At 34.1% G+C, this 13,889-nt stretch overlaps 2 protein-coding genes across 3 annotated transcripts; one reads left to right on the top strand and one right to left on the bottom strand.

Moving 5' to 3' along the window:
• Positions 1–585: 585 nt before the first annotated feature.
• Acsf3 (Acyl-CoA synthetase family member 3) lies at positions 586–12,141 on the bottom strand. 2 transcript variants are annotated; one of them, XM_089710881.1, is made up of 11 exons: positions 11,788–12,141; positions 9,613–9,750; positions 9,023–9,115; positions 7,671–7,940; positions 7,084–7,261; positions 6,328–6,473; positions 5,467–5,570; positions 3,899–4,036; positions 3,732–3,794; positions 2,418–2,560; positions 586–1,276 (listed from the first exon to the last, which is right to left on the bottom strand). In XM_089710881.1, the coding sequence occupies exons 1-11, from the start codon at positions 11,939–11,941 to the stop codon at positions 832–834; spliced, it is 1,872 nt and encodes a 623-aa protein (XP_089567007.1). In that variant the 5' UTR covers positions 11,942–12,141; the 3' UTR covers positions 586–831. The 2 variants fall into 2 exon arrangements, with proteins under 2 accessions (XP_089567007.1, XP_089567006.1); XM_089710880.1 differs by lacking the exon at positions 3,732–3,794 and having other exon boundaries at positions 3,836–4,036; positions 11,788–12,139.
• Positions 12,142–12,362: 221 nt separating this feature from the next.
• Positions 12,363–13,768, top strand: Rpt6 (26S proteasome regulatory subunit Rpt6). Its single transcript, XM_089710893.1, has one exon. The coding sequence runs from the start codon at positions 12,506–12,508 to the stop codon at positions 13,712–13,714; it is 1,209 nt and encodes a 402-aa protein (XP_089567019.1). The 5' UTR covers positions 12,363–12,505; the 3' UTR covers positions 13,715–13,768.
• The last annotated feature ends 121 nt before the right edge of the window (positions 13,769–13,889 follow it).

Here is a 13,889-nt window from a genome sequence, read left to right on the forward strand (position 1 = left end):
ATTAATAAGCGAATAAGGAAAAATAAATGTTTATTTGTTAATTTTAAATATTAGAGCGAAACAACATTATACTTTCTTTTATATTATTAAGAAAGTTCAACCTATCTACTATAACAAAATATATTGATAAATGCATATACAGTTTATACTAGGTATGTATTCGTTTTTATGTACTTTGCATTATATTATATAGAAGGTACAATCCTCTCAAAAATAGTTTAGCAATGCTATATTTGAATCTTAATTAACGCTATTTTATACATAAATGATGTGATATTTTGAGCAAAATGTTATTAAATTGTTTGAGCTGTAACAATGCACTAAAACGCAATTATAATATATAAAGATAGATAAAAACAAACATTTAACACAAGACGTAGACTTCTCAAGACGACAAGAATTTAAAATTTGAAAAACATTAATGATCTCAAACACATGTGCACACGACGCAAGATATTTCATTGGGTTAATGTGTACACAGCTTTATAAGTTTAAATGTGAAAAGCATAGACAAGAATAAATTAATACGTGAACTAATGATTCGATCTTATATAATTCGATTTATTTATCTTTGTTGTGTTTAAAATATGTCTATTAATTATTAATAACAAAAATTATAACTTTAAATTCGTCACATAAAACTTCATTAAAATGCAAATAAATAAATAAATTGTCAATTATAACAATAATTAACTATAGCATGTATTGAATATTGCACAAGTTAGGAACTTCAAGCTTCAGAACCAGTTAAAGACAACGACAATAATTATTATTTTCAAAAAACCTGTTTCAATCTATTAATTTGATCTAAATGTTTATTCTTTCCAACAATCACTTCTTATAAACCAGCTGTTTCCCGAACAATCTTTTAATCTCCTTTTTATCCAGTTTGCCCATGACATTCCGTGGCATAGTTTCCACGACCAACAAAGTCCTTGGCAACTGGTATGGCGCCAATTTCTTCCCAGCGACTTCCTTCAATTCCTTTAGAGTTATTTCCTTTTTATCCTTAGTAACTACGACTGCAGCTATAACTTCTCCATAATTCTCGTCTTCTATACCCAAAACTGCTGCGTCTGCTATATTGGGGTGTTCCAATATGGCCGATTCGACTTGTAAAGCGCTAACTTTGTAGCCACTTGTTTTTATAATATCTACGGAGGATCTGCCCATTATGCGGAAAGACCCTTCGGAGTAGGACGCAATGTCCCCGGTTCTGAACCAGCCGTCTGGTGTGAAGTCTGACGAGGATAGGCTTGTTGCTCTGTTCCAGTATCTGGAAATTGAATAATAAAGAATATGTTTGCATTATTGTTATAGGTAAACCAGAATCTGATGGCAAATTGGGAAATCAAAATTTTGAGTGTGCAACCCTAGGGAAAATGGACTGAACGATCTTGATACTGCTTATTTTTTATTTTGTCCTCAACATCATTAGTCACATTACATAAGTGAACAATACTGTACTTAATAATGAGATATCCACTTAATATTATGTAGGCACATACTTATATGTATAATATACATATTACTTTTATCTATGTAATACATATATTATTATTTACACATACCTATATTTGTATATTCATTATCATTATGCCATGTAAAAATATGGATGTAATGATAATGCAGATCAAAACTAGATTGCTAATAATTTTTTATAAAATAAAATAAAAATAAAATCGAAACTATGTTTATATTCGTAAGTATTAAAGATACACACATTATAAAATTGACTTGGACAGCTTGGACTTGACGAATAGCCGTATTGGAAACTCCTGTAATAAGTTTTCATAAAATTATATTGTAATCAACAAACAATATTATAGTTACCTACTCATAATATTTTTTATTTTAAGTATCAAAACGGGTAAGTCCAATTTACCAATAAAATATTCAAAATTGAAAATTGTGATGTGTTTGACCCTTCTTCATCGAATGTTTTTCTATACACATTATAAACAACACCTCTTGCTTGTGATCGCAGCGGCTTTTTCGACATTTTCGAAGATTTTTTAGACAAAATCCTAAAAATTATTCATCAATTGCAAAGAAGACAAATAATTTGACAACCAATTTGATAGTTGTCAAATAAAATTGCCATATGAAAATCTTTTATTTCGTAAATATAAATATGCCATCAGATTCTGGTAGACCTATATTACAAGTGGTTGCCCAGTCCGTATTATCCGTAAAAAATCTACAAAATTTTGGCTACATGTATTATTACAAGTTTTCAACTTCCTCATTATATTTCCGACTAAATTTTGGTATTGGCTGATTTATAACAAAAAATTACTAAAAAAGGAGTACCAACTAATTAATATAAGCTATTTTATCAACTTATTTTACTAAAATCGTACCTCTTTCAATTACCTATTTACGAATATTAAATATTACATTAACATTTTACATACCTCGTAAAAACATTAGGTCCCTTTAGAAGTAGTTCACCCTCGTAGATACCATCTTTGTTCTCCTTATGAATGGTAACTTTACCCGGTTTCCAGCCATTTTCTTCTTGAGCATTCTTTGTGAAGCCCAAACGATCTAGATTAATCTGGAACAAAAAAAATGCTATTCAAAAAGAGCATACAATGCTATTTAAAGAAAACATCTAAAGATTTCTTAAAAAAGTTGTTTTCTATTTTTATATTTAAGACTAAGTTACGTTGCCATCCGTTGCGTAGTTTTAAAGATTTATGCAATTGACATAGGGATATAGGGACAGAGAAAGCGTCTTCGTTTTATAATATGTAGTTTGATTTACACAACATTTATATACACTATTCTTACAACTAGACTCACCATAATCTAATAAAAGGTAGTCAAAAATGTCCGAAAGGTATTGTACAAAACTTTCATTGAAATGTAGTCTTTATTGCGTGGCAGTAATGTTCAAAGTCTATTGTATCGCTCATTAGTAAACTGCCTAATACCAACACGCGTTTTGTTACATGGCCCTTCTTCACAATGGGCAGCGTTGGGCTAGTAGAGGCAATCACGATAGTGGAGAGGGCCTAAATGTCTATGATCGGTCTTCATTGTAGATGTTTATTTGTAATCGCCGTAATGGACAAACATCGACGATCATTTGTTGGGCCAACGCTGCCCATTGTGAAGAGGGCCCATGAAACAAAACACGTATGATGCTTTCAGATGCTTTCACTTTTTAAAATATGCACATTTTCGATTCTAGTTGTTTATTGTGCGTCAATCTTGCGTCAATGAGATAAATAGATTATTTTATAAAGATATTTAACATTGAATGGACGATATGACGAGTTACGATTACGTTAGTAATTGTTTAGATAATTATTATCAGTGCATTAGGCAAATAGCGATGAGATAGGTTGATTAAATTTTACAAAAAATATGAAAACTTGAAAACCTTAACAGGTTAAGTGCGAGTCGGACTCGCGCACATAGGGCTCCGCACAAATCTTTTTTTTTATTATACGTTGTAACTTTAAATTTATATTTTTCACAATATTTTTCCTTTGTCTGTTAGACGTTGTTTCATACCAATTTTCAAGATTATGGAAATAGGTTTCCGTTTTTTTTTTGGTCCGGTACTGTCAAAAGACGATTAATATTTGCTATTCACACAACCAGCTGAAGACGATAATTCCACAATCAGCATCTCAACAGCTCTTTCTCAGCACCATCTCCATCCTGTTATCAGCGCTGGCCTTGCGCTGTCCAGCCATACAAATACCCCACACACTCACCTGAGTGTCGGGCTCGTCACAGGCCACAGTCAGCACCGGCTCGAGCCCGTTCTCAGCACTGACCTTGCGCTGACCAGCCAGTACTAGTTGCTGTACACACTCACCTGTGTATCAGGCTCGTCACACGCCACAGTCAGCACCGGCTCGAGCCCGTTCTCAGCGCTGACCGCGATCCTCGCGCTGACCCCGGGCAGCGCTGTACCGACGCGGCCCACTGACCGCGCGCTGACCGGCCGGTACGGGTTGCTCAGAGCCATACCCACTTCAGACATGCCGTACCGCTCGAGAAGACGGAGCCCGGATATCTGGATAGGAAAATAGTTAAGGAATTAAAAAGGGTTAAAAATTTTAAAATCATCAGTTATATGAAAATAAAGGTTAACTGCAAATTGGACTCGCGACACCCGTGTCGAAAAATAACCCCTTTTAATTTCAATATTATTTTTATAATTTAGATGTGTATCTTGTTTTATATAATTATTATTAATAGACCGGGAGATACTGACACAAAATTTCGAGTCATTTGTAACAGGATGGCGGTTCTACAGGGGTCTTAGTACGCAATGACAAAAAGAAAAACGATGGCGTGAACGCTGGTACCGGCGGCTTAGTCGCGTGGGCGTTAGTCGAACTCGTCGGAAAATAGCGAAAGTCAAACGATTTGTAACAGTATGGCACTTATTTTTCCTGTAAGTTTGAGGATCAACAAATATAAATACAAAATTTCAAAGATCTAAGTGTTGGAAATCCTCACTTATATAAATTAATAATAAATTAAGTTTTCAAGTATAACAGCACTTTTTCCCCCTACTAGAAGTATGGCAAATATAATAATGGTCACATTTTATCAAATACTCTCCAAAAATCCAAATGCAATACTGGTACAAAAAGTTTGGCGAAATAAAAATTTTTTGCAGATTTTCGGCGGTATGGCGACCATTTGGAATCGTCCGAAAAGTATGGCATGGCGATTTTCGTAAATGGCTGCACGACGATAGTTACCTGTGCAAAAGTTAGCCTGGTACAAATGGTTGAATGATTGTTTTATTTAAATCAACACATTCGCGTCGGTATGGCGGGCTGTAAGTCACACCGGAAAAGTATGGCATGACACTACCGCCTACTACTTTTTTATGGACTATCGGTAAATTCTAAAATTTTTGTGTTACAAATCGTTTGACTTTCGCTATTTTTCCGACGAGTTCGACAAACGCCCACGCGACTAAGACACCGGTACCAGCGTTCACACCATCATTTTTCTTTTTGTCATTGCGTACTAAGACCCCTGTAGAACCGCCATCCTTGTTACAAATGACTCGAAATTTTGTGTCAGTATCTCCCGGTCTATAACTAGCATTTTAAATATAAGATTACCGTTATTTGAATTCATTACCAATAGATTTCTGTATTATCGATACAGTGCAAAAACTTGCGTATAATCACGTTTTTATTATTATTAAGAGACTAGCGGTCCGCCCCGACTTCGCCCGTGGTACATATTTACGTTTTCTCTACATAAAAACCATCCTCGTACTTCAAGGAATATAATAAAAAAAGAATTATCGAAATCGGTTCAGCCGTTCTCGAGTTATGCGCTTACCAACACATTTTGCGATTCATTTTTATATATAAGATTTAAGAGATTATAGAAAAGAAAGCGCTTTTACATTTATTATTAAATGCCTAAGACGACTTATATCTCTATTACATTTTTATTTTGTTTGCTATTCCTTACCTCTTCCCACTTATTGAATAGTGTTTCAGGTAACGGCGCAGATCCCGCGCACATGAGGCGCATCTTGCTGAGAGTGGACCTCACGTACTCTTTCGTCTTGTCGTCTAAAAAATATATTTATTAAATAAACAGAAATACCAAGATTGTTTAAAGATTAAGATATTTATTTTATTGATAGTTAAAATCAATATATAGGGTTTTCTAGTATTGTTGGATAATCTAGTATGTGCGTCTGCGGTACTTATACTATTTATAAATTATAGTGATCATAGTAATGCTACTATCGGAACTAACACAAGCGCGAATCTTGAAAGCCCACTAGTTGTGCCCATAGACAACTTAACTTCAAGAATTACCAAAAAAAGAACGAACCACCACGAAAAAAAAATTGGTTGTTTGTAAAGTAGGTTTACAATCGAGATGTTTACGTGATAACATAATGCAGTAGCAGCGCTCGAGATGAGACGGGAGATCGGTCCGTCTCTCTTTCGTTATACCTGCGATCGCGCTCGTGAGGTTTTGGTGTGACACAAGTTTCTGAGCATGTCACCCGACTAAAACGATTTTAAAAACGTTATCACGTTAAAAAACGAACTGAACATTGTGCCGTTTTAAAAAAACATTTCCCTCCAAAAATTTATTGAAAAAATTGGTTGTCTGTAAAGTCGGTTTACTGACGATAGTTGAACGTGACAACGTCCGATTGTGCTTCTTTGTCGCTCGTTCCGCGCTCTCGCTTGCACTTCAAGCCTTACACGGAACGCCTCAGAGCGAGGTAACGCCGCATGAGTCATGTTTTTTCGTGCGTGCAGCCGGCTCTATCGAATTATAAGACCTTGTCACGTCAAAAATGATACTAACCAGTAAACATAGTCCCGTGATCTGCCGCCAATCTCGCGTACATAGCGGGCACGCCGTGGAACACTGACACTCGCGTGTCTTGACCTTGAGAGCCCACGAGTTGCGACCATACTGTGTGCGACGCGAACGATGGTAGCATGCGGATTCTGTTGGTTGTAATATTTTATTTTTATAATAAATCTGTAAATAAGAAATATTTTGACTTATTTTTATAAAATTATAAATGTGAAAGCATTTGTTTCCTATAATACCTACTTACTATAAAAATGTTTTATTTTTTTTATTTTAAAATATGATAAATGCAAAAGCTCTATCTATTACATCGCAACAGAGAGATTTTATGCCATTGCATTGTCATGCATTCTAAATAATAGGTAGTTTATTAAGAAGATAGAGAAGGAATAGAACAACAATTTATGAAAAAATAGCCTATAGGTTTTAAATAGCCCATAGTTTTTAGTCCGTGTATATGAGTATTATTAACGCTAATAGTAAGAAGCTGTGTTTAATGCTGGTATTTAAGTTCGCAGCATACTCTACTGCAATGTTTTTTTATTAATTTTTTTCTTTTTTTGTACTCACTTGGCACCAGCAGCCAAAGTCGCGTTCAATGAATTGAGTTGCCCATGTATATGATGTAACGGTAATGTATGTAATACTACATCATTTGCTGAGTACTGCCAGGCTGTGTGTAATGCTGAGATCCGAGTTCTCAGCATGATGTACCCCTTTGAAATTGTTTTTTTTTATACTCACTTGGCTCCTGCAGCTAAAGTCGCGTTCAATGAATTGAGTTGTCCATGTATATGATGTAACGGCAATGTATGTAATACTACATCGTTGGCTGAATACTGCCAGGCCGTGTGTAATGCTGATATCTGAGTGCTCAGCATGCTGTGCGTCCAGACTACGCCTTTGGGTTTACTTGTTGTTCCTGGGTTCGAAGTTTTTTTAATGAAATAAAGTGTTTTTATTATTCATAAATTATTGATAAACTTTTCTTAAATTTTCAATCTCTGATTCATAGTAAGTTGTTAAATTACCAGTTTTCTTTTTAACCCAATGACCACCGAGCGCCCCGATCGGGGCGCGACACAATAGATTATCTATTGTGTCTGTGATTCCGGGGACTGATGGATTAACGTTTATTCAGATTTTTAGCTGCATTTCCTATCTGGATGCAAAAACTACATACTTGGTAAAATATGTTAATTGATTTCTGCAACTGTGTTTTTTTACGTTGACCATATAAGATTGTATGTATTTTGATTTATAATCTGCAATGTAAACAAATATAGTAAACTGATAAATACCTCATAAAAACTATAATTAATTCTACTCACCACTAGTATAGATCAACATAGCATCCTTGCCTCCATACCACAAGTTATTTGGCCCCGCTTCGTTCAAACCAGCCTCCGGCTTCCAACTGTCTGGTATTTCTTCATTTTCATTCTTATCTCTATTCGATACTAATAGTGGCTTAGAGAATTCTTGAACTATGGGACGGAGCAAGTTCTCGTGTTCCTTTGTACATATGATGAGGCTCGAGCCACTGTCTTGGATAAAATATTTGAGCATGTCCGGTGGGTGAATGGGCGTGAGTGGGACAGCTAGAAAATAATAAAAAAATGTGTGCGTGTACCTAGTGTACACACGTAAGTGAAACTTTTTTTTTGACCTTATTTTTCAAAAAATAATTTACTATAAGCAACTTTACAGAAATACGTCGAATCACGCGTGGTAGGGATAAGAAAAAGATGGCGCGTAACGAAAAAATGTTACACTAAAATTTTTCCAACCCCGATAAAGAAGTTTCACTTCAAAAACCGATATACAACCGATAATAGAGAACATTTGAACGTAGATGCATATTCAATATTTAACTAGTAACTTCTATATTGAACCTTTATATAGAATTATTAGCTTAAGTTTAGTTATAGGAATAATAGTCGTCTTAACTCTTAGGCATAGCTAGGAAAAGCGTAAGTTTAACTCATTGAGCCCCGAACGGCCCGATCGGTTCACGACACAATAGATTTTCTATTGTGTCTGTGATTCCGGGGCCTGAGTTATTAAATACCGTATCATGTGTAAAATTTTCAATTTTTTATTAAAAAAAAAAATTAACACAATATATATAAGAGTAAACAGCGTGCGTAACATGAATTAGAATTTAGATAATCTATACTAATATTATAAAGCTGAAGAGTTTGTTTGTTTGTTTGTTTGAACGCGCTAATCTCGGGAACTACTGGTCCGATTTGAAAAATTCTTTCAGTGTTAGATAGCTCATTTATCGAGGAAGGCTATAGGCTATATATCATCACGCTACGACCAACAGGAGAGGAGCCACGGGGGGTGAAACCGCGCGGAGCAGCTAGTTATTGATAAAATGTTACTATTTACGACTGATTCATAACATTTGAAATATGTTTAAGATGGCACAATAAAACTTTAATCAATAGATACTAGATAAAGAATGAATTGATAAAAATACACTTTTTTGACTAACAACTATCTTATAGAAGTATGAAGTAAAGAATCGTAATGATAAAAATAAATGTAGTAGGAGAGTGCAGCTTCTAACTCAGAAAAACTTTTAACTATTGCCATTTTAACGCTAAAGGTCACCATTTAAACATTAATATATTATTATGTCACTTTTTTATATGGATAAAAGAAAATGTCTTACCAATGTTTCCTGTCATCCAGATGGCCCATTGTATGATTATATGTGAGGCATTATTACCGCACATGTACGAAATTGTCCTTTCTTTCTCACCCACTAGAAAAAAATATTGCTTTTAAATAAAATATTCATATTAAAATACTGCTTATAGTCAGATTGATTTGAAGTAGGTTACAAGAGATTTAATAAACAAAAGAATATTAATTAGATTACATTAGGTAATTAATATTATTTTAATTGTATTTACGATTGATTCACTTAACAGTGAAATTTTCAAAATCATCCCATTATATACAGGAGAAAAAATCTATGTAATTTAAGTACTTAAATTACATAGATTCTTTTTCTTACATAATAAATAACATCTGTTTGTTCACAAATGATATTAAATATACCTTATCATGGGCCCCACACAATGGGCAGCATTGGCCCAACAAATGATTGTCAATGTTTGCAGCCATTACGTCGATTATGAAAACATCTACAATGACGGCCGATCATGGACATTTAGCCCCTTTACACTATCGCGATTGCCTCTACTGCCCATTGTGAAGAGGGACCATCATAATGTATAACCGTACAGATATACTTACACAATTGTGCTGCAATATCCTGACTAAGCTTATTGGCAGCCTGGTATAACCCTGCATATGTGTATGATCCCTGTTCATCTTGTACTGCAACCCTCGATGGAAATAGTAGAGCTCTACGAAATACTGGCACTACTCCACCTAGAAAAATAAACTAAGATTTAACCTAAGTATAATATTATAAATATGATAACATTATAAATTCAAACTGTCTGTCTGTCTGAACTAATTTGATGAAATTTGGATCCAAGGTAGCAAAAGGACGTTTATTAGTTTGTCCCCAGGAATGGGAACAGTGCTGGTTTTTCTTTGCCTATGTGCGCGAAGCTACAGGTGGAATAATAATAAATATATTGGATCATTAAAAAGAGATTGATTTGTGATAAGGTCTAGGTGACCTTATCACAAATCAATCTCTTTATTATTCTGCATTATTGTGTATCACAGTTGTGTATTATATAATATTATTCTAGAGTATTGTAAACTTTTGTTTATCTGGCAGAGATAAGAAAAGTTGTGAGGTAATAGGCTCTTTTATCACTACATAGTATAAAACAAAGTTGCTTTCTCTGTCCCCTTGTTCCTATGTATGCTTTAATTTAAAAAATACGTAACGGATTTCGATGCGGTTTTTTTTTAAAGATAGAGTGATTCTCAAGGAAGGTTTAGTATATCATTTATTGGGTTTAGATAGCGGGCGCAGCCGCGGGCGAGTCACTAGTGTTACTATCCATTCAACTTTCAAATAAAGTTGTAAAAATTCTTTACGATAAAGTTTGCTGTATGTAATGAATAAATTAAGATTTTTCATCATTATTCATAAAGCCAGCTCATAAATAGATTTCAAGACATATTATATTATACAATTTTCTTTCAATTCCGAATAATAATAAAAATATTATGTTCAGATATAAATGTTTGACTTTGTTTGAGTTTTTTTTTTTTTTTTTTTTATGTATGTGTAAATGCAATCTGTTCATAGAACATTCAGCACTTGGTTATGAATGTATTGAGACTTGTAGGGCGAGCGATCCAGTGATGCCAGCCGTTATTACTTTTTTTTTTTTTTTTTTTCTTCTTGTTTGTTTGAGTTATATTGAAATGAAATGAAATGAAATGAATTTATTCGCAAGAAATTAATTAATATATTGCAATAAAGAATTGAATATCCATATTACCTAATCTATACAAATATTATAAATGCAAATATCAATCAGTTATGTAATCAAGTCTTCACCGCAGAGGGAACTTAGATAAAATTGGACATGTTATCTAAAATGGAACTTTGAAGAGGGACTTACACTAATTTATATTTTTAAAACATAATAACATTATCGCAATAACTAAACGGGAATATGACAGAAAATGAAAGCAGTTTTGTATATAGTTATGGAATTCTTGGCATTATCCTGCTGTTGATATATACTTGTTAGATATTAGGTAACAATTGATATATGTAATTATAGGACTTGTTACATTATAAACAGCCTTAATACTAAAGATAAGTTCTGTATAAGGCTGTGAAGAAGTTGATGAAGAAGTATATCATTTCATTAAATTACATAAAATTTTAATAGAAAATAATTAACCCTAGTAAAGCTAGTTCTAGCATAATATAATCTTAATAAGCTATTTAATCTTATCTCAAGAATATCCATTACCCATTCATAATTATTTGGGATATTGTTAGGGTCATAACATTTTTAATACTTTTTCATAGAAATTAAGTTTAAAATTTTACATAATTTTAATTTTGTATTTCTCTCATGTTATTGCAACTATTACGTTTTTTATGCTTTAAAAATACATGATCTTTATCTATTACTATTTCAAAGTCATGTTCATATTATTGAAAAATAGATCATTTCAATCCTATATTCTGTCATCTTGGGCACATAAATTATAAATAGCAGAACATCTATCTTATCATATTTTTATCACAATTGACGCATTATTTTAACTATTTTCGTGAAAACAGATTTTCAATGATTAATTATTGATATCGTTATTCAATATTCTAAGATGATTTTTTATAAAAAAATAATGTTAGTCTCATAATATTGTAATGAATATATTTTTTTATTGAGATGCTTAATAACTTTTTGTACATCCGTTATTGTGTTAGGACTCTGAATACTTCTGTAAATCTCAACCTATATTACAATTTTAAGTACTTACCAGCTTTAATATCTTGATTGAATGTATTCAATAAGTCAGCATTGGGAATTTCTTTTGGAACACTATGAGAACACCTTTGGTATGATACAATTCCAAGTGGTTTTTGAAAAAGCCGGTGAAAAGTACGAAGTCTTGTCGTCAGTTCCATTGCCATTAAAATTGATAAAAACAATTATTTACTATAAGGTCTGGATGTACTCAGGGCAACGAAGTAAACGGTGAACGATTTTTTTTATATAAGAGTGAAAAGAGATAAAAATTATCGCTATTTGGAGTAAAGAAGTTACAGTATTTTGATAAGAAAAATAAACTGATAAATTAATCAAAATGACATTATTGACATTTACCATATCACACCTGACAGAAACTTTTAGTCGTAGAACATTGTTTATTGAACTGCGTTACGGACACATACGGACGAAATCTATGAATCTAAATACATATATTTACAAAATGCCTTATTACTTGATTTGTTCGTTGAAATCACAGGTTGAAATAATAACTTGAAGGCTAGAACAAAATACTATATTTTATCTATTATACAAGTATTTTTACGACATTGATAATCTGTGGCGTGACTCGTCGGAAATCGGAACTGTGTTGAATTGTCATTGTGTGTAGTTGGCTCAGCATTTGCTTGTATTTTTCCCTGATATTTTGGATAAACTCAAGTGTTATTTTAATTGTATCATCCATGTTGAAACAATAAAATTCAACAATGACTCTTACTAAAATGGAGGTGGACACCGTAAAGGGTGAAGGATTTCGCCCGTACTACATAACAAAGATCGAAGAGTTGCAATTGATTGTTGCCGAAAAATCTCAGAATTTACGCCGTTTGCAAGCTCAACGAAATGAACTTAACGCTAAGGTGCGTATGCTGCGTGAAGAACTACAGCTCTTGCAAGAGCAGGGGTCGTATGTTGGTGAAGTCGTAAAACCTATGGACAAGAAGAAAGTTCTGGTAAAGGTACATCCAGAAGGCAAGTTTGTTGTCGATCTTGACAAAAACGTCGATATTAACGATGTCACTGCCAACTGCCGTGTTGCTCTTCGTAATGAGAGCTATACTTTACACAAAATCCTACCAAACAAAGTCGATCCCTTGGTATCGTTGATGATGGTTGAAAAGGTCCCAGATTCTACATATGAAATGGTAGGAGGTTTGGACAAACAAATCAAAGAGATTAAAGAAGTTATTGAACTGCCTGTGAAACATCCTGAGTTATTTGATGCTCTTGGTATCGCCCAACCGAAAGGAGTGCTGCTGTATGGACCTCCTGGTACTGGAAAGACCTTATTGGCGAGAGCAGTCGCTCATCACACTGAATGCACATTCATCCGTGTTTCCGGTTCAGAGTTGGTGCAAAAATTCATTGGTGAAGGTAGTCGTATGGTACGAGAACTGTTCGTAATGGCTAGAGAGCATGCACCCTCTATCATTTTCATGGACGAGATTGACTCCATTGGTTCATCTCGTATTGAATCTGGCAGCGGAGGTGATTCCGAAGTACAAAGAACCATGTTGGAGCTGCTGAATCAGCTTGACGGTTTTGAAGCCACTAAGAACATCAAAGTCATCATGGCAACCAACAGAATTGACATCCTTGACCCTGCTTTACTCAGGCCTGGCCGTATCGACAGGAAGATTGAATTCCCGCCACCGAATGAAGAGGCTAGATTGGATATCTTAAAAATTCATTCACGGAAAATGAATTTGACTAGAGGTATCAATCTGCGTAAGATAGCCGAGTTGATGCCTGGTGCATCTGGCGCAGAGGTAAAGGGAGTGTGCACTGAGGCTGGTATGTATGCCCTCAGGGAGAGAAGGGTGCATGTCACTCAGGAAGATTTCGAAATGGCAGTCGCCAAGGTCATGCAGAAGGACTCGGAGAAGAATATGTCCATCAAGAAATTGTGGAAATAGATTTATTTGCTTACTTATTATATGTAATTCTCTAATTAGACTTATTTCGCTTTTTATTGTTGTTTTATTTTTATTGCCAAAATCCTTCTAATATTAACACACTATGACATATTGATTGATATGTTTTAGGTTTATGGGTAAACTAGCTTTCAGCCTGCGGCTTTGCCCGCGTTTT

Source organism: Colias philodice, chromosome 25 (genome assembly GCF_061535455.1).
Source record: "Colias philodice isolate Cphi_HAF_F1 chromosome 25, ilColPhil1 Martin Lab GWU primary, whole genome shotgun sequence".
Lineage (NCBI taxonomy): Eukaryota > Metazoa > Arthropoda > Insecta > Lepidoptera > Pieridae > Colias > Colias philodice.